This window comes from Tursiops truncatus, chromosome 1, assembly GCF_011762595.2.
Source record: "Tursiops truncatus isolate mTurTru1 chromosome 1, mTurTru1.mat.Y, whole genome shotgun sequence".
Taxonomy (NCBI): Eukaryota; Metazoa; Chordata; class Mammalia; order Artiodactyla; family Delphinidae; genus Tursiops; species Tursiops truncatus.
In genome coordinates, this window is record NC_047034.1 from 142,562,038 (window position 1) to 142,588,631 (window position 26,594).

Consider the following 26,594-nt stretch of genomic DNA (forward strand, 5'->3'; position numbering starts at 1 on the left):
AAGTTCTGAGAGAAGAGCGATTTGCTCTACTATCCCTGAATAGCTGAAACTGAGTCTAGATCAGGGGTTGGCAAACTGTTTTATGTTTAGGGTGAGACAGCAAATAGTTTAGGATTGGTGGGCCCTCCAGTCTGTCATGATGACACTGCCATTGTAGCGTGAAGGCAGCCATGTACAATATGTAAACTAATGAGCATGGCTGAGTGCCAATAAAACTTTATTTAGAAAAAAAGAGGCAATGGGCTCAATTTGGCCTTTGGGCCATAGTTTGCTCACCCCTTGGTATAGATCTTTTGACTCCAAATCTAGTCCCCTTTGCCATATCCAGTTACTCCACTGGAACTAGTGTTGTTGACAACTATACTGAGGCCCTGAAATATCTCTGAAGTTGTTTTGAACCGCCTGAGAAAAAAGTAAATTACCTTCAATAGTTTGTGTTAAGCACTTTTATTGTATTCAAATGCTAGGAAATGTCACCATCATAGCTGATTATAACCCCTCATTTCCCAGTCATTCTGGAGAGAAGTTGTTTTCCCTTGCCTTTGGGGTCCTGTGGGTTATGACAGCAGGACCCTAAATATGACATCCTTATGGCTGATGGCAGCAGCAGAGAAGCTGTCCCCTCACAGGGCTGACCGGGAGGAGCCTCAGCATTTCTGCACTGCCAACCTGCACACATTGCTCTTTCTTTCTTCAAAAACCATCATTCTCCAGAAACCGAACAGCTACTCCCCTCATCTGCAAAGCCCCCAAGGGGGCAGCCAGATGGGTACCTGCTGTTGATGAAACCTTCTGCGTTGAGTAAGGAATTTTTGTGGATGTTGGAACCCTTAGCTCAGGCTGAAATTCTGTTCTCAAAGCACATGATAAAATCCCCAGTCACCTCAAGATCACCTGCAGGGCAGTAATCCACATGCTGGGTTAAACTCAGCCAACTTCAAATCCTAGGACTCCCTCCCTGCCAGTCCTGAGATGACATTCCCTGTTGTCCACTGCCTTGAAATCTACTTCAACACACCCTAAAGAGGGTCAGAGAGTTCTGAGGCTGTTACTGCATGTACTCATGTATGTGTGGCCCAAAACTGTACTTGCTGTATATCCTTGGTTAATTCATTTAAGCTTCACCAGCCTGTTCCCTTATCTGGAAAAACAGGGATAATCCCTTATCTTCACAATCAAAGGATCACCGTGAGGATTAACTATATTAACATGAGGATGAACAGAAGCTATAATTTATTCAGTGCCTACTTTGTGCCAGGCACTCTGCTAAGTGGCTTATTAAAATTACCTAATTTAATCCTGTGGAAATGGGTACCATTAGGCCCATTGTAAAGATAAGGAAAGTGAGGCTAAGAAATGTTAAATAACCGGCCCCAAGTCAACCAGGAAGTAGGCCTCCAGGCTAGGATTTGAATGAACGCAGGTCTGTGGGACTTCCCAGCTCATGCCTTTTCTCCACAGGGTTTGGTCTCTCTGCAAAGGCACAGCAGTGTCTGGCATCAGGCAAGAACTCAAGGGGATGCACACCCCTTGTGTTGGGAACTCTTCCCCTTCTTCACAGTGACTGGGATGCTTTGAGATTCTAGAGCATCCATGGCTCTCTTCCTTCCCAGCCCACCTCTGTGGGTGTTTACACTTGCTGGACAGTCTGAGTCTTGGATTTTCTCCTGCAAACTCAAGTGTTAGTAGAGCCAACTAATCAGAGGATTTATTTTCTTTTGGTAGTTCACACAATTCCCTCAAATTAAGTGTGGTTTAAAGTCTTGCTACTCTAAGTGTGATCCCTGTACCAGCATCACTGGCATCACTGGGGACTTGCAAGAAATGCAGCTTCAGCTTATTGCTCTGTGACCGAGGCTAAGTTGAATGAACCTCTCCACACCCTGATTTCTGAGAAAACTACACATCTAACTCAGAGTCACCGGGAAGGGAAGCTCTGACAGGAAAGCTCTCAGGATTTCTTAATATATGCTATTTCTTTTCATCCGCAGATTTTGCATTCTTACTTTGCCTCTTTTTGCTAGAGTAATCTCATCTGCAAAATGGACTTAATATTACTTTTTTCATGGTGTTATTAGGAGTACTGAAAGTGATAATGCATGTAAAGTGCCTGGTACATAACAGAGGCTCAATAGATGCTGGTTTCTCTTCTTTCGTCTCCCATGCCCCAGTAGATACTGCCTTACACCGTTGCGTCTGAGGATGCTGTCTTCTGAATGAGGCCCAACCTCCTCAAAGGTAGAGAATGTTTCTGATGCTTTTCTTTCACATTGGAGTACATAGCATGCAATAGGCATACTAATTCCACAAATAACTGACACCTACTACATGCTAGATACTATGAGTGTGCCTCCAATAACCAGGAAATTGTTCCTGCCTTCAGGTGACTTGTCTCACTCCCTAACCCCCCAATCAGAATATCAATTCACTGATGGCGGAAACCAAGTATTTTTTGTTCTCTGCTATGTTCCCAGAGGATGGTGGTAAGAGGTATGGAACCAGATCCCATGAGACACATCTGAAAGACCTGTGGGCTTTAACCTTGAAGGAGAGAAGATTCTAGGGGTGCTCAACACTAGAAAGGCTGCATGGGAAGTCAGGGGTAGGCTTGCTATGTGGTGTCCCAAGGGAGAGAATGAGAATCAGGCAATAGAAGAAAGTGAGGGAGTAGATTTTTGCCTTGATAAGAGGAAGAACTTTCTACTAATGATTTTATGAGGATACAGGCTGCCTTGTGAGGTGGTAAGGGCCCCCTGACTAGAACTATGCAAACAGATCTACATTTTATCAGGAGATGTTGCAGCAGTTAACAAGATCAATTCATAAGATACCTTCTAATGCTAAGATACAAAGGTTCTAAATTATATTTATTTGAGACCCCATGCTCACAGTTTATCCTGATTTCTAACTGAGAAAATAAAAATAATAGAGAATATTTATTAGCACCTACTGTGGGCTAAGCACTTTACATATATTATTATTTAAATCTTTACAACCTCTGAAGCAGGCATTTCCATCCCTGTTTTACAGAAGGGGAAACTGAGGCTTCAAAAGGAGAAATAACACACCCAGGGTTATTTGGCTAGAGAATAGTAGCCAGACCCATGTGACTTCAGAGCCTGTGCACTTTCTGCTGTGCCCTGGTTTCTTGAATATGTGCTGATTTGTGTGTTAAACGCCTGCCCTGACACAGCACAGCGTGCCTGAGACTTTGAGAGAGCCTGGGTTTTCTAGTACTATCTCCAAGTCTTCATTCTTTCCATTTAATTTCAATATATACCCCAAAGTATCCCATTCCCATCTTCCACATTGGTTGTGTCTGTCAAACTGGATCTGGTAGGTCATAGAATGACAGTCTTGGAAAGGACTTAACTATCAATCATCTTTGAGTCTCTTCTACAGATTTGGCAACTGAGGACCAAGGAAGAAGCAAGCAGTTCATGGTCCAGTAAGAAAATCAGAACTGTGAATCAACAGCTATAGTAGAGTGTGGCTAAGTGTTGTGACAGTGAGAAGGAGACAGGGCTTTCTGGAGGATATAACTGAGTTGAGACTAATTTGAAAAGATTGATAGGAGATAGCCAGGCCATAGACAGAGAAGGGCGTTCCAGGAGGAGGGGACAGCTTAAGCATCTATCCCTTGAGGAGAGAAGACTGCTATTCAGTTTATAGCTATTACTTCCAGGAGGCCAGTGCAGCTGATGTCAACCTGAACTGTCAATATCGATTCTAAGTTGAGTGCTCAGATGTATACGTGAGATCTCCCCATACCTCTGGCACTGATTTAGGAATCATTTAGACATCTGAAATTTTGAGTGCCTCTGCTCTCTGCCAACAACAAACACTATTAAAAAAAACAGGACCCAGCCTTCTTATTCTGAATTCCCAAAGTATTTAAAATTACATTGAATCAGTACTTGGTTATTTCCAGAGGCTACATTCTGGCTTCCTAAGCAGATGAAACTTCCCAGTTGAGAGCTCATCATGCGGCATCAAGATGATAACAAGCAAAGCACTTGGTCCACAGTGGGCATTCAATATAAACTTGTCGATCTAAATGTATTTCTCAGTGAACCCTAAGTTCCTTAGGGCAGGGACATGGGTCTTATTAATCTTGGTACAACCAATGTCTGGCACATAGTAGGCTTTCAGTAAATCTATGTTGAATGAATGAATGTATGAATTCAATAATCAAATTAATAGTAAAAATATAGTTATCATTTTTTGAGTGCTTACTATGTATACTGAGTGCTTTATTTCTTTTTTTCCAGCTTTACTGAGGTATAATTGACAAATAAGCTTGTAAGATCATACACACTACCATATTTAAAACAGATAACCAGCAAGGACCCTGTGTATAGCACAGGGAACTCAGCTCAGTATTCTCTAATAACCTAAATGGGAAAAGAATTTGAAAAAGAATGGATACTTGTATGGGAATAACTGAATCACGTTGCTGTACACTCGTAACTGTGAATCAACTATACTCCAATATAAAATAAAAATTAAAAAAATAAAATAAAGTGTACAGCATGATGATTTATATATATATATATATATATATATATATATATAAACACCTTGTGAAACGATTCCTCCCATCTAGTTAATTAACACATATTTATCTTTTTTTTTTTTGCAGTGAGAACATTTAAATTCTACCTGACTGCTTAATTTGTATCATCTCATCTGCTCCCTAAAACAATCTTACAAGTTAGGTATGGTCACTGCCATTTACCATTGAGAAGACATGTCCAGAGGCCTCAGATCCCAAGACACAAGTCCCTCTGACTCTAAAGCTCATACAGGCTTTCAACAGAGTTTCTTGATTTCAGAGACGATATCAACCAAACTGTTCAAGTAGATGTAAAACAATACCTCTGTTACTGGGGTGAGGTACATGGAAATTCAGAGTATATATGATGATTTCCAGGAGTCCCGAAAGCAGGAAGGACCAGTTACAAAGCTACACTATTTCATAAAGAAAGCCAACCAACCAGTTCTCAAAGGAGTGTTTTTTAAAAAACTTACTCTTTTGGTTTGTTCTATAAAGTAAGTTGCTCCAAATGACAGATATTCAAACATACACTTCAATAATAAGCCTCAATAAATGAAAAAACTGAACTAATCTGAACCTTATTTTTCTTCTGCCCGTTCAGGAAAGAAAGGCGATTCATAGGATAAAAAGCTAGTATCAAGTACTTAGACTTAGTTAAAAAAAAACCAAAAGGAAAATGTATTCTAGGTAAAGTACCAGGGAAAATAGAAGCCTCAGTGACAACTAGCTTACCTTCAGCATTTATCACACAAAAAGAAATGTTCAGACTGATGACCCTGGGGCAGTAAGAGATTCTTAATAGAAGCAACATTAAATTAAATTATGTTCAGAATACTCTTACAGACAGGAAAGAATAGTCACATATTTAAATATTTTTAACAAGGGTCAAAACAAAAAGAGGAGGAATTTGGCAAACTCCCAGCTAGCCAAAGAAATGAACTAGAATTCTTAACTCTCGGTTGGCTTACTCTCACGTGAAACAGAGTTCTCGATGTCAGACAGACAAGACCTTCCCCCTAGAATGGATGTGAACCAACAGGTGATTCCAGAACTGCAGCTGATGTCAGAGAAGGGTTTAGCAACAAAGGAAGAAGAGGCAGAAAAAGTTATCAGGTTAATACTAATTATATACACTGTAATCAGCCTTTGGGCAAAATGAGATTGTCTATGGGTGAAATGTCTGTGGGTGAAAGGAATTGCTGTATTTAGGCACAAAGAAAATTACTTCTAAAACTCCCATCAGACACTATTCTTATAAAGGGCAGGTGGAGGCTCCTGATATCATATTGGGATTTAAATTAATTAAGATAAGTTATGTGAGAGGGCTTGGCACAAGGGAGATGTTTCATAAGTACTAACTGAATATAAATCTATTAAAATTGCCTTTATTTGAAGTAAAAGAAAATTCATGGCTCTCAGCGAAGGAGGTGAGATAAATAACTGGTCTGTGCAAAGCTAAGTCAGGATGTCAAATATGAGTTGCAGAAGAATTTTGTCTGAAAACCTTTGCCAGTGTCTTCTCTGAACTAAGGGCATGGGGTTCTCTGGCCTTGGGACTTAACCGCTAACGGCTGTGTGGAACTTCCCGTCCCTACCATCAAGGAGTTCAATGATAGTGAAGTACCATCAAGAAGCTCATGACTGTGGTCTGAAAGCTCAGTTTGGCTCCAACAAATGTTGAAAAAGAAAGAAATTCCCCAGATGCATGAAAAAAAGAAAAGAAATAAGAAGCAAAAGTATATTTTCCCTTTTCTTCACCATTCAGCTTACAGTTAAGAAATAAGACAAAATAAAGAAATCAAAACCCAAGAACAAAAGAACTCACACAGAAATGGGTCTGTGGAGTAAGAATGGAGGAGGGAAGCCATATTCTTTTGTTATTTTTTTTAAAAGCTAAAGGCTTCTGGGGGAATGGCTGCACCAAGCAGGTGTGACCAGCTTCATCACACTGAGTCAAATACCTGGGAGAGGTGAAAATGAAGGAGTGCCTGAGATCCGTGCGAGAATCACCAAATGTAAACACCTTCTAATGGCTCAGCTCTTTCAGGTGATGGAAAATGAAACGTCACCCTGACAGTCAGGAGACCAAACGAACCCATAAATTAAATAATTCCCAGAACATACCCAGTACTCAATAATTTTCAACAAAAATGCCTAGTATGTGATGGGACTTTGCTGGTGCTAGAGAGATGGACCCATATGGCATCATCTTGTGTCCCTTTTGGGAGTCGGTAACACTTTCCTGGGACACCAAGGCCTCCCCTTGCCCATCCACATGCAGTAGATGACCCCACCTCTTTCTTAACAAAAGAAATGAGGTCATCAGGTAGTAACTGGCTCAAACTGTCTGCTTTCCTTCTACCCGGAAAACTTATCCCTAATGGAGCTCCATTTCTCCCTCCTGGCTAAGAATGTACAGCCCACAAACTGCTGGAGAAGAAAAGCTTCTTTGGGTAATGTTACATATTATATACCGTTCTTTTTAAGATTTATAACACACATTAGCACAGACTCAGAGAAGTAGTGATAAAAAGAAACTCCTTTATAACTTGGTTTACTTCAGTTTCCCAAACTCATGCAGTCACATAACCTATTTTAAAAAACATATTACCTATTAAATACCCTTGGGAAAGACTTTTAGATGGGATTTCCAAATGAACATTACTCTTTCAAACAGGACTGAATACTGTCTCAAGATATAATTACCCTAAGGTGGGTGGGTGTGGACCCCGATTCTGAGCTATAGTTCCTAAGATACCAGAGGCACCAGCAGAAAACAAGGAGACCAAGCCAGAGAATACCTCTAAGGTCTCTTTTCACTGTGATAGTCCATGATTCTGTTTCTCAGAAGACATCACACAGACTTGCTTCTGGGATAATCTAGACACAGGACAGAAATGCACAGTGGGGAGGGGGTCAGACATCTGTGTATATATTCACATGTTAGTACACATTGTACAAGTCTGGTTCTAGCTCACTACGTATCAGTAGTCAGCATGCGACGAGCTCAAGGTGTTTCACTAGGAGAACCAAAGATCCAGAGGAAAAACAAAACAAAATTGTGTGTGGCTATGTGGACCCCAAGCAGGAACACACACTTATAGGTACGTACATACAGGCATACACATGAACACTATCTATATTTAACTAACTAGGCATACAACCCTGGGAGGCAGTACAGTACTGTAGGTAAAAATAGAGATTTTGAAGTCAAACAAACATGGGTTCAACTTTTCCCTGCCACTTAGAAGCTGTGTGACCTGGGACAAGGTACTTAACCTTTCTGAGTTCTGTTTCCTCACCTGTTAAATAGAGCAAATAATACCTACACCTTGCAGAACGGCTGTGAGAATTATATATGTCAGGTGCTGTTCTGAGTTTTTACATATACGGATGCTCACAATAATCCTTTCAATATCCCTATCTTACAAATGAGAAAACCGAGGCACAAAGAGAGCAAACATTTTCCTGCTATACAGCTAGTAAGTGGTGAGGTTGGGATGCATACAGAGCAGCTAGCTCTTACTCACTAGGCCCTCCTGCCTCACACAATCCTGGATTATAGTAGGTCCACGATATTCCCCTGGAAGACACAGACACACATACACAAATATATAAACACCCTACACCTCCTCTTCCTCTCTGGCTTTTCAAATCTGCTGGTTTTGTCATTAGTTTATTACACGATGCAGTTCAAGTGGGCAGCATGCAGACACCAGCTTCCCAAACACAAGGATCCTGTGTGGCTGCTCAAGGAACAGAAGAACAAATTCAACCCTGAGAAATGTTAGTTCATTCTGAACGATGACTCACAGCCGCTATTTTCACAAACAGCCTGCTAATTAAACTTTCTTATGAACTCTGCTAACCAATTTTTCCAATGCATGGAGAAAAATCATTCATTATAGACCGGAATCCAAAATCTAATATCAAAGTGCAAGTAGGATCTGTGGCATTGTAATTTGATCAGCTTGAGCATTAATAACAGTTACACACTGATGTCTGAGAGAGGTAATCAGCTTTTGTTGAGATGTACGTAGATAACTGAACAAAACATTTGGAAGGCAGACTAGAAAGCAAAGCTAGCTTATCACAGGAGTTTTAGTATTTACTTTACCCTCAGAAATCCCCTGCTTACAATAGCCTATCTTCCAGGTGACCACAGTAATATCCTGAATTGGTATAGCACTTTAACGACTTAATGACACATTAGCAGCTCATCTGATGTCACAACACACGGTAAGGTGGAAAGAGCCAGTGTTATCCCCATCTTATGCACGACAACCTGAGGCACCCAACGGCTTGATCCACTGCAAACCCCAGAGCTAGCGCTAGAACGAGAACTTGGTGGATCTGTCCATTTCTTCATGTTGCCACTCATAAAGGTGGCCTGATTTTTAAAACAGTCTCAGAAACCATCCTGACATTTTCAAATATTGAACTAAAGGCTTTAATTTATAATCTTCCAGAACCACTAACACTGCATTAGTAAAGTGCATTATTACTGTAGCTATTTCTGAGGCTTACGGGGATACAGCCTACACAGCCACGTTCACAACTCAGGATGAAACAGCAGAATGCAGGGAACCCTCTCTGTGAAGGACTCCTATCCCAATTGGCAGCAGCATGTGGTCAGAGAGACACAGGTACGCAGACAGCTCAGCCACCTGCCAACTGTGTGACTTCAGGTCAGTCATTTTAAACTCCATGAGCCTTGGTTTCCTCATCTGAAGAATGGGGTCACCATTACCTCTTGGGGGCAAGGTCAGGATTAAATGAGATAACACACATAAAGTGACTGGTTTCTAGTACTTAATAAATCTGAGTTCCCATTCCATCCTCCTGCCTTCTCCTACTTGGTCCTTGGAATTACATACTGAGGACTGAACCAGGACAGAAATCCACTTTCCCACTCCTCTCCTTTTGTCTGTTTGTTGGCCCAGTGGTAGAACACTTAGAGAGAAGAGGGAAGGAGTTATGGGATAGAAGGGGTCCCTCACATTTACAGGTTGTTTTCGTTTACAAGTGTCTTTATCTGTCACCTGGTTTGAACTCACAAGTACTATCCAAAGAAGGTAGGGTAAGGATTTATCTTTTTACTGTATATTGAGAAAATGGAGGTCCAGGGGAATGCAGTGACTTATGCAAGGCCATGCCTGCATCTATTAAGTGTGTGTGTGTGGAGGAAGGGGGTTGTGGTGTAGGACTTTGACTGACATCTGTCTCACTTCTGGTTAGTCCAATGCACTGCATCTGGTATTTCTGACCAGGAAGTTGGTGTGTGTGTGTATGTTTGTGTGTGTTGGGGAGTGTAGAGCTCTTGCGTAAGTGCTCATTTCTTTTGTACTTAAAGGGTGGCCTGTCTCATTGGGAAGCCTCCACTGACTGGTGAGGGGCACTGGGAAGAGAAAAGGCAGCTGAGAACTAGTTGCAGTTTCCAGGGTCAGGGCCAGGAAGTGAGAGTGACATTCATATTTTCCTCTTTCTTGTCCAGCTCAGGGTCCCAGACAATGCGGAACCTGCCAGAATTCAGTGTAGGAACCCTCACCAGGGAGATGGAAGCAGAGGACTGACGTTCCTGTGTGCCCAACCTTGGGAGTGAGGGGAAGGGGGAAGACTGCAGAGACTCAGAAGCCACCAATACCTCAGTCCAGGGCAGCAGGCAAAGAATCTCGCTTCAGGACGCCTCCTTTGGCACACTGTCTACACCCTATGTTAATGAAAACAGGGACTCCACTCAGGCAGCTTCTCTGTATGGCTGCTTGCTCTGGCCATAAAAAACAAGTCGATCAATCCAACATGGATTTAATTTGAAAAAAGGAAAACTCTATGTATGTGATTTCAGGCTTCATATCCTATCCTGTAGTAGAGCTGGCAGTGGGCTCCACGATCAGAGGCTCTAGTGAGTGTGGTGGGAAGGGGAGAAGGGCTGAGATCCTGGTTACCATTTGAGAAGGGGATCAAGGTTGTCACCATCCATATTTCCTTGACATAAAGAAAACACAGACTAGGGGGCCAGGTGGTCTGTTACTTCTCAGACAAGTCACCTAGTGACACATAATTTACAAATTTTCTCTCTGGTCTCCTTTTACCATTCTACACCCATTTCCCTTCTACCTTGTTTTTTTTAAAAAATCTATGGCTATTTTAATTTTAGCTCTTTTCCATCTCATAAGCCAATTCAAATCCTTTTTGGATCAAATGGCATATAAATAAATAAGGAGGCAGGACAGGAAACAAGCCAAGAAAATAAAAAAGAGAGGAAGAAAAAGAAAGGAAAATAAGAAGCCAAATGTTTCTTCTTTGGGGTGCACTGGCCTTATCTGTAAAGTAAGTATAGACATTGCCTATATTGGCTACTTTAATAGGGTCAGAGGAGGTACTGAATATAAAAATCTTTGAAAATAAACATGAAAGGCAAATATCAGGGATTATTAAGTATATATTTTATGCTCATACTACCAATAAAACTATTTAATCTGATTTAAGACGTTTGTGATGAGAAATTCTATTAGCAGCCATAGGAGTTAGGGTAATTACCGTAATTAGCTGCATCCACTTAGTGTAAATGGTGCCTTGTTTCACCAGACATCCAACTACAAAACAAGGGCCAAGCAGAAAACCAAACTTATAAATCAGCAAGAAATTGAAGTAGGTGGAAAGAGAGTCACTCAGAGAACATGGCCCTGACCTCAGCAAGAAAAACAATGATTCTCAAATCACAGACACCATGGGAAGTCTGAAAGTTGTCCACCTCCTGTGTTAGGTCAGGTTATTTATTAGCGAAGTAGAAGGAACACACTTTGGAGTCTGACAGACTTGGGTTCAAATCATAGCTCCAGAACTTATTAGCTATGGCCTTGGATAAATTACTTAAACTCTCTGAACTTATTTCATAAACACAAAGGGGGTTCTAACTTTACCCCACAGAGTAGTCCTGACTATTCTATTCATTATCCCTTGAAGATATCTCTGAAACTTGGCTCAGCTGTGTACTGGTCTGTGTACACAGACTACAATGTACTCTCTACCAAGTTCAAGGCTTGCTCCTATTTGACACCTGCTCTGAGAACCCCAGCCCACAGTGATCTTTCTATCCTTTGAACACCCATAGCTGATGTTTTCTTCTTCTTCATTCAGCAGAGGCAGGTAAGGGAATAGAAAGACCATAGGTTTTGCACTCTCCAGCTAACTGACTCTAAGCCTTGGCTTTCTTATCTGTAAAATGGGGACAATACCATTGTCCATGCATAACTGGTACAAAGCTTCAATGAGATAACATATACAGCGTGCCTAGCACTGTAGCTGACACACAGTAGGCAAATCTCCAACTTCATTGTTCTGTTATGAATCCTTTTGTGCTATCTTTCCAGTGAAATTAACAGCTAGGGTCAGGAAAGGTGAGTTTGGGCTTTGGTGAAAAACAAAACAACCCCCCCGCCCCCCAACCCCCACACAAAACAGCAAGGTGGCACCATTTTTATGCATCATAAGCAGGCTCCCAGCCCCTCCCAGACCTGCAGGCTTCTGTAGGGTCCTGTGATTTGTCCTGGCCTCCCCCACTCATTGGCCCTGCTAGCAGCAACATGCGGGCACAAACTATGTCTTACCCTTTTTAGCTTCCTCACAGAACCTGATACAGAATTTAAGAGAAGAGAAGGAAAGTAAATAACATTTATTTGGCCTGAGGGAGCAGACACTAAATAAATATAATTGGCCGATTGAAAATGTTTTACAAATGTAAAAGCCTTATACAAATATATGGCCTCCATCTGAATTTTATCTTCTTTCCAAACTAGAAATATCTTCTCCTATCAAAGTTCAATTTGGGGCCGTAGAAAAAACAAAAAGGCAACTCAAAAAGATCTTTAGTTCTAACAAGGAATAAAAGACAGATAACAGAGTTCATCAATTAAGAGCAGTAAGGGAAATGTGGAATGGGGGCAGGGTGGAGGCAGAGTGAAAAAAGAAATCACCACTACCACAGCTCACAGAAGACAAGAAAAAAATGAATTTCCCATTAACACATTTCAGAAAGCACTTTCCTCCTACCCTGAAGCTGACGAATTACATTTTTAGATAATGTGTGGAAATTTCAGTTTGACATTACCTTCCTGCTTAGTTCCTAGTCTCAATCAACCAGGTCATTTTACAGAGAAGGGGGAAGTGAGTGAGTGTGTGTGTGGCGGGTGTGTTTATGTGTTGGGGGAAGGAGGGGTGGTTAGTGAACAAGGAATTGGTCTTATGAACCAAACAGTCAGCTAAAGTACAGAAATAGAAAATCCTTAAAATACCCAGTCCTGATTCACATCCTAGGTAAAAATCCTCTGAGACATCTCTCTTGGGATGTGAGAATATTTTCCTACGGGTTATCTGAGTTCAGAAGCAGGGCAGAACCCTCTGATTTGGAAGGGAAGATGAAGGGCAAGATAGCCAGGGGGCAAAAGGAAACCATACCTGGTCTCTAATCCTGCCTATTGCCGTCCTGGGGAAAGAAATGTGTCAAAAGAAAAAGATTGTGCCTGCACAAACTCTAAACCTCACAGCTCCACTCAATTGCCAACCTGTCCTAATTAGAAAGGATGGGAGGTCTCTGATTGCCCTTGATGGGTATGTAAGAGGCACAATGATTACATGGCTTACTGTCTGCACTTAACGTTCTGACGTTCTCTAAGTTCCCCTTAATAAAGCAGACCCCTATTCTCCTGTTCTGTAACTGCATTAGTTTCCCAAATCTTCTCCATACCTAAAAATTTTCCATTCACCTCCAATAATAATCAACCCCCTCCCCAAGTCAACAATTCAAAATTCTTTTATTCGTCTTTGTGGAATACGTATAAAATGACTGCAGGGAGGTGATAAATAAAATAACAGATGCAAATCTGCCTGATTTTCCTCTGAATTCAAGAGGCACATTGTACTGTACCAAGTACATTTTCAAAATCAGCAGCAAAATATGCTGATAAATGCTACTATTTCCTCTACTCTTCCCATCGTTAACGAATATCCCTCTGATATGCATGTAGAAAAGTTCATTTAGCTAATCAATATCTTGGGATTTTCTTGGATATGCATAATTGAGGCCGGGTTTTAAGTATACTTAAACTTAAGGCAGGATCCATTTCAATACGGTGCTTGCAAGATAAAGAAAAGGAGAACACAGTGAGGGGTATTTTGTGAAGAGAGAATCTGAAGGTAAAAACCACTCCAAGTCTATGCTTCCTTGTTCAGGTAAGCAGCAACCTGCTTAATTTAAAAACACTGGCATTAGTGAGAGAGTGGCATGGACGTATATACACTACCGAATGTAAAATAGATAGCTAGTGGGAAGCAGCCGCATAGCACAGGGAGATCAGCTCAGTGCTTTGTGATCACCTAGAGGGGTGGGATAGGGAGGGTGGGAGGGAGGCTCAAGAGGGAGGAGATATGGGGATATATGTATACGTATTGCTGATTCACTTTGCTATACAGCAGAAACTAACACACCATTATAAAGCAATTATACTCCAATAAAGATGTTAAAAAAAAAAGGAAAAAAGGGGAAAAACACTGGCATTTATTTAATTCAATGCATAGCATGCTATTTTCCAAAACAAAAGATTTTGAATTCTAATTATATTTTCCCTGTACTAAAAGTTTTCATTCCCTAGGCAATATAAGCTGAATTGGTTTGTATAGGGGAGATGTCAGTTTAGTATCTTCAGGGAAACTGCCAGAGATAAACTATAATGGGATAACCCACAATTAGTCAGACAGCCAAGAGTTCAAGTCCCAGCTCCCCTACTTGGGAGCTAAGTCACCTTGGGCAAATGACTCAATTGCTCCTAAGTCCAAGTTTCTTTGACTGTAAAATGACTGTCTTGTGGATTACGTGAAACTCCATTTATTGATCTTAGCACAATGCTTAGCACATAGTAAGTACTCAATAAACATTGGCTATGATTATGAATCTCCAAGAAGTCCCAATTTACTATTTAAATGAGCAACTATATTTAAAGCTTTTAATATAGTGCCCAGAACACACAGAAGGCACACAAAAACATACAAAAGCTGCTGCTATTATTTTTATTCATCTTTGCTGGGTGCTGTCAGAAATTATACTAATAAAACTTACCCTAGGGCTGAATTCACATTTCAGGAGTGAATTCAAAGCACTTTCATATTTTAGGATTTTTTTCAGCGCCTTTTATTGTTTATAAAGTTATCTTAGAAGCAAAACAATTAAGTTCTCAAAGTGTCCCTATTAGTCGTTCCTTGTATATGAGGTAACATGAGGTAACCCACAACACTCACTCTCCTCTCCCTCTTTAACCCAAGAGATTGTATCCCATGTAATGCCTCTTGGCCTTGATGCTCTAACAGACACAGCCCTCTGCCCAACCCCCCACTGCTGTAGTCCACACTCCACATCTTACCTCCTGAGAGGGACATACAGGAATATTAGCACTTTCACAAATCCGAGAAAGAAGAGAAGTTACCCAATGTCACTGAATCAAAACTGAGATGGTTCCTTTAATTAGAGGTGTGATTCTACATACAAAGCCTGTGGCAAAGAATTCACCCTGATGTCTCCAGTAGCGAAGCATCTTTTTTGCCTTATTCTGCTCTTTCCACTAAATGATAATATTAATTAAGCCAAAGATGTGTTATAAAGGAAGAAATGAAGAGATGGATTAGAGGTGGGGTTTAGGAAGTGTTGTCTTTGTCCGCTGGGGTGCAACTCTAACTGTCTTGGTGTTTTTGTGTGCTTAGCTTCACTTGGCAATGCTGCTTCCATATAAGACTACTGCTTCCAAAGAGGCACGCCCCAGCTCTACTTCCTTTGTCCAAAGCACAGAGGAATAAAAAAGTCTTTTGTTCTTAGACTGGAATTTTAGCTCCATTCCTTTGCTTTTCTTCCCTCTACCTAAATCCTAACCCCATCTTTCAACCACCGCCGCCCCACTCCGGCCAATAGCTCCAACTAACACAGACTTCACCCTTTCTCAGACATCCACAGCCCACATAATCTATTCCATATAGTGGTCACTCCATAGATTCAGTTTTATAATCGATAGTGTTCAGTTTGGACCACGCTGTCCTCAAAACCCCTGCTTCAGAGCTCTCACTTGCCTAAAATGGATAGAAGACTCCTCTTAAAAACTGCATTGTATGGGCACATGGAGAGTGACATGAAGTAAAAGTATAATTCTTTTTTTTATCTCTATGATGCAAATAATCACACAATCTAGACCGGCAGATCAAAACTATTTGTTGTTGTACACGGATTGATTTCTGGCGATTTTTCTCTGTTAGTTTCCCCCATGCTTTCTCTATTCCTTTTGGAGAGAAGTGATAACAAGAGGGACAATTATAAAAATGCAGTTTAGCATTCCAGCTGTTCTGGCTTTAAGACATACCCTGAGCCACCTAACTCTATCCTGGTTCAGCCATATGTTTCCTCCTCTCAAATACCGATCATCTAGGAACCTGGATTTGGAAATGCAATCTCAAAGCTTGAAAAGCAAAAAGGCAACAAAATAAAAAAAAAAAAAATAAGAAACGAATTCAATTATCTGCAGTCCACGGGAATAATAGAATTTTTACCAGGGGTTTGGTGTTCTTTGCCTGAGTTCCTCAGTTGCATAAATCCTTGTGGGCCACATGCCGCTTTCCTTCCTCTCTAGCAGCAGAGGCTGCAGATGGATGGAGGAGAAAAATAAAGGACATAGCTTCCAGAGCCTCCTTGTGTTCACAGCTGCACACAAAAGCGACTTGGGACACACGTCTTCTCTCCCTGGTACTTAGATTATCCTGATAAGCAGCCTTTCCCAATTGGAAAAAGAAAATCTAGTATCTCTGAGAAGATATTAACAGAGATGTCCAAAAGCACTGTAAGGGAACCTTAAACCTGGCACTTTCCATAAATTTGGGTCTCCACTGAAGACGGAGTTATATCCCCAGAGGATGATAAATATTGTTATCTTTGCCTCCTGGTATACACAGGAGTATTGTTTGTTTGTTTGTTTGTTTTGCGGTGTGCAGGCCTCTCACTGTCGTGGCCTCTCCTGTTGCGGAGCACAGGCTATGGACGCGCAGGCCCAGCGGCCATGGCTCACGGGCCCAGCCACTCCGCGGCATGTGGGATCTTCCCGGATTGGGGCACGAACCCGTGTCCCCTGCATCGGCAGGTGGACTCTCAACCACTGCGCCACCAGGGAAGCCCAGGAGTATTGTTTTAAGCCATGGTACATAAGATGCAGAGTGCGGCCAGCAACTGCTACTCAGAGGAACCCAGTGTTTCATTGGGTTATGGGCTGAGGGTTAGCAGGGATCTTCAGGTACCACAGGCAGGGGCGCCCTGCACGTGCTTCCACATAAGATCACGCTTTTGGAAATTGGGGGTGAATCCCGGTTCTACCACCTGCTAATAGCTGTGCTGTCTGGGGAAGTTACTTAACCTCACTAAGCTTCCGTGTTTTCATCTAAGAAAATGGAGGCTGTTTTTAATGTTAAGTGAAATAAGGTATCTTCAGTGCCTAGCAAGTACCTGGCATAGAGTAAGTACTTGATAAATAATAACAAGTATGTCCTCAGTACCACAACACTTAAGTCCATGCCCAAATTCAAACGGAGAATTCGTTGACAACCTATAGCCAGGAGCGAAGCCAGCTTACTGGCAACACCATTAACAGTTTCTCTTTCCCTCCCTCCCTCCCTTCCTTCCTTCCTTCCTTCCTTCCTCTCTCCCTCCCTCCTTCCCTCCCTCCCTCCCTCCCTCCCTTCCTTCTTTCTTTCCTTCCTTCTTTCTCTATCTCCCCCCACCTCGCCCCCTCTCTTACTCTCTCTCTCCATTTTAGAAGCCAGAACCTTCCAAGGGAATCTATTACATTCTCTTAGGGAGTGGTTTAGGCTGGAAAATCTTAATCTTGAATTCTTATCTCTTTGCCACTTCCCACCCCCCAAATCCTCCCACTGGATATTTAGAACTCCTTGTAAACTTCACAGGATCAAGATGCATTGAGATCTGTAGGAGGTGTTGGAGGAAAAGGGGGACTGGGGATGTTAAAAATCAGGGCAACAAAAATACCTATGATGTCATTTACCCTGACTTCTGAACCACCAGCAGCAGCCTTTTAACTTGGCTGGTGTGAAACCTCACCTCTCCCAGCCTGCGTTATCACTTAACCCCAAATGTAGGCCTCAGAGCGTCTTCCATCAGAGCGATCCCCACTCCTTCTCCACCTCCCTACAGCCCTCTCTCTCCCTCCTTCTCTGACTTTTAGCGTAGCCAATTAAACCTGAACAACGGGTGGATAGAGGAAATATGCTGCATCTATGGAATGGTACAGCAGGGACCAGTTTCACTGTTAATTTAAAATGCTAGAATTAATTAGGTAGTGTAAATGAAGAATTTAATAAGCACTCTTTACAACCACAAGTTCTACTTTTATTAAACACTGCTGCCAAATGAGGGCAAATATCTCTGGTCTCTCTATATTTCCCTGCCTCATTCCCATAAGTTCTCTGCAAATAAAATTCTTTTCCCCCCTGAATTAAAAAAAATGCATAATTATAAATTTATGCCTGCATTGTATTTCTGCTTTCAACCCGTTAAGCTTCTTCTTTAAGCTCAGATGCTACTGTATGTCTCTGCTTGTGCTGGAGAGGGTGCTAAACAAACCAAAGTTGACAATTTTGGTTTTGTATACCAAATTAAAGGCTGTCTTCGAAGCTGTCACTCTTACTCAAATACACTCAGTGAACTACCAAATTAGCATTCTTTCAGTAAAGGAATCTGCTTGTTTAAACATGTGTCTTTAGAAAACAAGGAACAACACCACGAATCAGTACTTCTCAAAAATCTTACTATAGTTCTAAAGGAACTCTTTTGAAAAGGTAATTAATAATATTCACTAATATAGCTGGCAGAGTCCCTATTTAGAAGGTAAGGCTACACCAAAAATACATTTTCTATACAGGAGTGGGAGGAAGAATCATATGGTTAACTGGTTTTAATTTGGTTTGAATTATCATCCTATTATATAAAGATTCTTCAGGAATCTAAACATTGGATTTCTGAGAGCATAGGCAGTTCTGTCAAAGGATAGATGATCCAGGGCTCTGGGATAAGAACACCAAAGCCCCGGCCCATTTGGAGACCTTGATAAAATTTCTCTGTTCTAGCTATTCTCCTTGAAACATACTAACTGTACCTATAATAATAACACGCTCCCCCATTACTGAGAGACTGCTATGCAATAGGTATTGTGCTAGGCAGTATATATCCAGTCTCTCCTTTAATCCTCACAATAAGCCCTTTGAGATAAGTATTCTTTTCCAATTTTACAGAAGAGGAAATTATGTTTAGAGGGTTATATGACTTATATTTTCGACACTTATTTTAGTTTTATGATTTTGCAAAATACTTAATATAAATGGACAAATTAACAAGTGAATTAGAAGAAATGGAGAATATATACAGCTACATGCACATAAATACACTGGATTCTCTGATTTAAAAATCAAGATAATGTATCTCTGTATTTTAGAGTTTCCTTTTTCTTATATAGGCCAGCTGCTCTTCAATTAAACTGTCCAGAGAGAGGGAAACAAAAGTCAACACCCCAAAATGACAAATACTCAAAGCTGAGTGTGAATGATTTTAGGACGGGAGCATCAGAGAGCAGTAGCTTCACTGCCGTCACTATGTAGTCCAGTATTTTTCTAAGAAAACATTCCCACTTCCAGAAGGATTACAAGGAAACTACCCTCATCCCCAGCCCCAAAGGATAATAGCGTCAGTATCTGGCAAACATTAAGTCCTCAATAAATGGCTGTCAGTTAGAAAAAAATCAGAACCTAAAACTTTCAAGTATTGAAGTATAGGGTATTGTTTCAATTTCAAGTAAAAAGTCTCTGACTTCTCAGAGAGTATCTTCACAACAAACAAATAAATAAGATAAAATACCTTCATCAAGCATCTCCCTCCTACTACAGGGTAGTTTTATTCCAGAATCATCTGCTATCCTTGGGGCCTATTTCTCCCAGGGACAATGGGCAGTTGTGACCACAATGGCCCCCTTTAAAAGACAGTTTCAGATACATGGAAATACACTGGACACACGCAAACCAAATGTTTGAGAGGAAAGGGATAAATAGATAAAAACTAGTATAGGGAGGGCAGAGGGCAGAACTGTGAACTAAAGAACAAAGGGTAGGGGTGGCTGATTAAGAATAAAAGAGGACACAGCCAAAGGATTATTTCACATAAACTAAAGCTGAGGAGGCTGCAAAATCTTTATCTGCTTCCCAGTCCTACCAATTTGCAATATGGTTTCATGTAGTATACATACGCATGAGTTTATGACTGTGTACCCACGCTGACCTTGAATGCAGGATACACGCTGCAGACACTCAAAAGGCATCACCACACATATGCATTTCTGCTAAGATCTGCACATCTAATGGAACAACGCAGCTGTGAATCCCAAGCCTAGAATATCGAAGAAGAGCATACCTGTAATTTTGTCTCTCACGAGTTTGCAGGATTCTATTTCACCAATGCTCCCAAAGAGACTCCTGAATTCCTCTTGGGTCATATTCTGGGGTAAATAGTTGACTATGAGGTTGGTTTTGCTGTCATCTGTGGCTGCCCCTGTCTGCATGGGAGAAGGACAGTTTCTATTGTTGCTGGAGGGTCCATTGCTTGTATTGGATGTCGGGCCATTTGACACCTGAGGCTCCATGGTGCTAATTATCTAAATAAAAATAAAAATAGTAAACCTTTTGATATCTCAAAGACACAGAGTCTCTTTCAAGATTTTATTTTATTTTTTGTAAAGAAAGAGAACAAGATAAAGCAGGATGGAGCAAAAGAGATGGGGTTGTGAACACAGCCAATTTAGAAACATGTTTTTAACCAAAATGTTAAACTCCCCTTGCTATTTTTAGGCCAGCCCCCCCCCCCCCACCCGTAGATTTTGAGCACAGACTAGAATGCAGTGGGAACTCTCCCATTATTTTGTTAATGAAAAGCTAATTCCTGTTTTCATTACACAATCACTCTCAGAAATGTATACTTAAGCCACACCGAATTATAATTAAAATGTAAAGTAATAATCATGATTAAAATTATAGTTCCATTAAAGCTGAAAAAGCTAAATATAGAGGGCTATGCTCACAAGTTTAAATACAGTACCTGTTTATTAACTGTCTCATAAAGTAAAATGACATTAAATTAAGTGGGGTTGTTCCATATGGGAAGGGTTTAGATTTTCACTGATAATACTGATCAAACTTCAGATTTCATAAAGGCATGCTGGGGAGCTACAAAGTTATCTAATAATTTTTCTCCCCAGTGCCTCTGTTACTATTTCTCCTGGACCTCAAATAAAATTAAAAACATGAAGGAAAAGTTCTCTCTAGGTCTCCACTTTAAGTCTAGCACAGCCCCAGGCTGTCCTCTCACACATTACTTAAAAAGGACTTTCACTGTATCTAAACAGTTAATAAAACAAATATTTCCACGAATGTGTGAACTGTTTGAGGCAGCAGGCATGGAAATAAAAGAGATAAGTCTCTACCCACAAGGGGCTTATAGTCCACAGAGGACACAGAAGGCAAATGGCTACAGTAGGACAATGGGCCTGTAACAGAGGAGCAATTAAACCTGCTTAAAGGATAGGGGCATTCAGGAAAGTCCCAAGAAGATACTGATAGAATAAGGTTTCACATGAAAAATGGGTTTAAGCTCATGGAGCCAGGTCCTAAAGATGCCTTGTACATAGAATGACAAACATGGAGAATCACAAAACTACAGAGCCAGAAGGCACTTCAGGGAATAAAATTCAGTTCAAAACTCTCATGTTTGAGATGAATTCCAGAGACATCCAGCGACTTCTCTGTCATCACAGGAAAGTGGGGCAGAGTCTGGGCCTGCACCCAGTTTTCCTGGCCCCAAATGCAGCTCATCAGTCCCACTTTTCCATTCTATCCTAGCACCATCCCTTATTCATCCTTCATGGTGTGGTTTCTGTCTTACGTGAAATTGACCATCACCTCCTTGGAAATGGAATCATGCTCTGCCATTCCCTAGTTGTGTGACCTTGGGTAAGGGATTTAAATTCTGGGAGACTTAGTTTTCCTCATTTGAAAGAGGAGAACAATGCCACCTGCCTTGCAAGGTGGTAAGAAGGATCTGGTGATAGGATGTATGTAAAGTGCCTGAATAGTTGTGGGAACATAACCACAATCATTGATATTTATTGAAGTCATTCTGCCAATCACCTGATGTGACTTCTCTCACTGACTCTCCACAAGAAAGCAGTGAGCCATATTCTAATATTCTCTACATTTTATAGACAAGGAAACCAAAGCTTAGCAGATACCTGATTACAAGTAGCTTCCATTACTACCATTTGGCTGCTCAGAGAATTTTGGGGAGATAAGCATGTTTATCTAATATACATGTAGCAAAATGTACAAATCTTAAGGGTACAACTCAAAGAATGTTTACAAAGTAAACACCACTCACACCTAAGTAACCACCTTTCAGATCACAATACAGAACATGACCAGCATTCCAGAAGCCTTTCTGTGTCCTCACCCCTGTTATTCATACCACCCCCAAAGGTAACCACTACTCTTGACTTCTAATCCATAGATTTGTTTTATCTGTTTTTGAATTTTACATACATGGAATCACACAATACATACTCTTTTATGTCTTTTCACACATTATGTCTGGGTGTCATCCATGTTGTGAGGTGTAGTGGTAGGCTGTTCTTCTCCACTTGCTGTAGAGAATTCCATTGTATGAAAATATCACGTTTTATTTATCTCTGCTACTTTAATGAACATTTGGGTTGTTTCTAGTTTTTAACTATTGTAGATAATGCTGCTATGGGCATTATATACATGTCTTTTGGTGTACACACACACACACACACACACACACACACACATTTCTGTTGGGAATATTCCTGGAAGTCTATTTTTTGGGTCATAGGGTATATTCTGCTTTAGTACATACTGTCAATAGTTTTCCTAAGTAGATGTACCAGTTGACACTCCCACCAGCAGTGTATGAAAGTTCTAGTTGCTGTTCGTCCTCACCAACCTTCAGAGACTGTTTTTTGCTTTTGTTTTGTTCTGTTTTTTGCTTATTTACTCATCTGAAACATAGTGGTAGTAAAAAGGGAATGAGTTTTTAGCCAAGGGAAGAGCTGACTTAAAATTCTAGTTCTATTACTTATTAGCTCTGTGATCTCAGGCAGGTTATTTCAATACTCTTAAGCCTCAGTTTCCTCTGCAAACTGGAATAAAGCCTACTGTGCAAGGTTATTTATATGTATAAGTTGCCTAGAACATAAAGTGGCTAGAAGCATCATAAGTATTATTCCTCATGATGCCCTACATAGGTGAGCCTTGCTGTAATCATTTCTTCTTCTGATAATCACAAATGGGATATGAAACCAAAAGAAAAAAAAAAAGAAGTCTCAAGAGGAGTCGTGGAAATAAGGCAGATTGAGGAAGGTGGGAAGCTTCTAAGATTCTTTGCCATCATGTAGATAACTTAAGTGGCTCCACTTAAATCATCACAACTTTCTTGGCTTCAGGTCAACTATGGCATTGCGTTAGGCTGGTCCAAACCGCAAGGAGAAAGCAAAGGGTTCCTGAGAGGAATCGTAAATCAAGCTCTCCTCAGCACTGACAGAAAATGCACCCAGTAAATCCTATTCAGCTGCTCTGCCCTTGAGGCAAGGGCCCAGGAAAGAATGAGGGCGATGTGCCCAGGGGAGGGGTCACGCTAATGGAGATGCTGTTACGGAGCATCACTGAAACTGCTGGCTGTGAGGCAGGTTTCTGCTCTGCCAAGCCGTCGGCCTCCTGGGCTTGTGCAGTGCCTCCGTTTGCTGTGTCGTCTCACTGCTTCACTGAGTCAGGTGTCCAGGCAACAAACACAAGAAGCACTGCCAACTCAATAAGGAACTTAAAAAACAGAATTTATGGGCTTGCCTGGTGGCGCAGTGGTTGAGTCCGCCTGCCGATGCGGGGGACACGGGTTCGTGCCCCGGTCCGGGAGGATCCCACATGCCGCGGAGCGGCTGGGCCCGTGAGCCATGGCCGCTGAGCCTGCGCGTCCGGAGCCTGTGCTCCGCAACGGGAGGGGCCCCAACAGTGAGAGGCCCGCGTACCGCAAAAAAAAAAAACCAAAACAGGATTTATCCAATTCAGGAGGCTCGGGTGGCAGAACCACAGAGCTGCCCAACTACTACATTTTGATTTAGTGGCAAAAAAGCCAGTCCCACAATCTACATAACACCTTCGCTGCTCCACTTTCTTAGGTTACCCTTCTCACGGCTGGGCTCTTGCACAAACACCTAGAAAATATTCTGCAGCGAGGCAGCTTTGTGGGTGTTAGTGATGGCGTAAGAAGAATATAAGTCATACCTAAGCAGGCTGTTACCTGACAGCCGTGTTCGGTGTTTGTTCACTGGATGCTTGACTCACAGACACATGTGGCGAAAGCCAGCACTTGTCTCTGTGAACATCTCATGGGTCTCCCTGCTCCAGAAAGGCCTAAGAAGTATCAAATCTGCAGCAAAGAAATTTCAGTTCCCCAATCAGCTTTCTGGATCTCCTTACATCCTATGTGGATTTCCTAATTTATGTTGACTCCTGGAGCTGAGCCCCAACTGGACATCCGACAACCCGAACTGGGCCCAAACCTCTGACAAGGAATCACGAGATACAATGTTCGGTACTGAGGTACCTTAAGCAAACAAACCTATAAATTAGGTCATTTCTCGTCTCGTGGAGATGGAGCTCTCTTTGCTCTGCACACACACTACACGGTTATCCTTTTGTGGACTCAGAAGGAACTGAGGAAAATACACATATGCACACACACAGAGTTTTCTCAATAAAAACGTACAGCTTCAAAGCTGAGAAACATTTGCAAATGTGTTAATATACATCATGTAATAAGACCCCTTGCTGGGCTTAATGACGCATCCCAGGATGCAAGACAGGCTTAAAAAAAGAATCAGAAATGTAAAATGTCAGAATCAAATCTGATACACAAGTGAACCAAGAGCATTTTAAAACATTACTTGGAAAATAAGAAAGTTGCCAAGATGTAAATATATTGAATGCAAGAATATGAAACTGTGGCACTTGAAGGTTACGTGATAGATCTGAAAGAGAGGACACTTATAATCCCTACTTGGGAAACAGACCAGAGGTAAACGTGTCTATTAGTGGGAAGCATATCCTTCAATAAATTCAGAGGCCGGCTCGGCAAAATCAGAAAGCTTGCTTCCCTACTCTAAGGCCTTTGATATTCTAACAGCACAACTGTCATTGCAAATAAATATATCAGTTACTCAAGTGTGCATATGGACTTTAATGAAGGATTCTGTGTGGGTCTCACAGCCAACTTCGTAGCTGATCAGGTTCCAAACCCCTGACTTGCCTTCCTTCCCTCCTCTGAATGGCAATTAAGAGCAGAATTACAGTCAGCATCCAGGATAGAGCACTGAGGAGGTTCAGTTGACTTCAAACTCTAATGGTTGTACAAAGCACTGCATTAAATCTTTTATGTTCCCGTGATATATTTTAAGAAACATTATACAGGCAGAAAATTTCAGGGGTAAACTATTAGAGCAGTGCACAATAATGTAGGCACTCAAATCCTGTCATTGTAAATGTTGATGGTTTGAATGACTAATTACTCACACTCAAGGCATTAACCTCACCCCTCCCACTCCCCCCCTTTTTTTTTCTGCAAAATATACAACAAAAGCGAGAGGGAAGGCCTCAGGCATGCAGCTGCTGGATCATCACTCTGGGTCGTTTATCTCTGCAGAGGCAGTGGGGGTAAGAAGCAGAGGCTGGGCGCCAGGCTTCTTTCTTTCTCAGGATATTCTTGAAAATAAGAGCCAACCCTCTCTGCCCTTCATGGCATCTCTGTCACTACAATTCTGGGTCCTTCCCAATGGTCCTAAATTAACTGTTCAATCACATCTTTTGTTATTGTCCACCCAAGGTATCTGTTACACTACTTCCTGGACATGCCCGGTTATATGCATTAAAAAAGGGTTCATTTCCACAATGGCTAGATCTGGGAATGTTAGATGAACGGAGATGGAGCCCTGGAGTGCCAGGCACTGTGCTAGGTCCTGGGGATACACAGACAACAAAGACAAGGAGCTGGCCCTCACTGAGTTCACAGTGTGGATGCAGGACAGATATCAGAGAACATTAGGGACCACCAAGCCCAACCCTGTAACTTTAATGAGGAAACTGAGGACCAGAAAGGGGAAGTGACTTGCACAGGTCACAGTGCTAGTTAGAGACAGAGCTAGGACTTAAGCCTAGGCCTACAGGCTACTTCACTTGAGTGTTCTTGTGACAATGCAGACATGGCCCCTTAGATGAGAGTTTACTTCTAATTTTTTTTCGGGGAGGGTGTGAAGGTGGCCATATCACAGAAATGCACTTGAATATAGGTGTGGAGACATGTCTACCTCCTTACTTTTCTGAGTAGAGTACTTTAAACAGTTCACAAAGAATGGCGACCTGAACTCTGAGCTCCATCGTACAGAGACCACATCTGTTTTGTTTATAATAGTATCTCCTGCATGTAGGACAGGGCCTGAGAATTGGTAGGTTCTGCATAAAGAACTACTGAATGAATGAAAGTCCTTGAAAGTCCAATAGTTTGCTAGATCCCTCTTAACAACCTTGTGAAGTACAAGCCAATAATTTTATTAATGTCATCTCCATCTTACATATAACAAGAGGACAGAATACTTATTGAGTTGCTATTATATGCCAGGCATACACTTAGATATTATTTCAAATGCAGATTCTAAGAGGCATTCATTCAAGCAGGAGGGCTGAAGCTGTGGCTGACGTGGACCCTGTAGAGAAGCCGGTGAATGCCTTTGCTCTTTCTCCTCAGAAAAATATATATGCACATAACATTTTAGGTACACTAAAGCCAATCCTTTGTCTCAGACTGAAATCTCCCAGTTGATTCTAAGAGTAG

At 41.5% G+C, this 26,594-nt stretch overlaps 1 protein-coding gene across 3 annotated transcripts in view; it reads right to left on the reverse strand.

The window, feature by feature from the left end:
• ELAVL4 (ELAV like RNA binding protein 4) overlaps window positions 1-26,594 on the reverse strand; it is an 85,905-nt gene that overhangs the window by 28,746 nt on the left and 30,565 nt on the right. For all 3 annotated transcript variants that reach the window (XM_033852912.2, XM_073789475.1, XM_033853088.2), the window contains one exon: window positions 20,058-20,298. In XM_033852912.2, coding sequence (XP_033708803.1) covers window positions 20,058-20,298 — 241 coding nt within the window. Of the gene's footprint in view, window positions 1-20,057; window positions 20,299-26,594 lie in introns of those variants that run through there.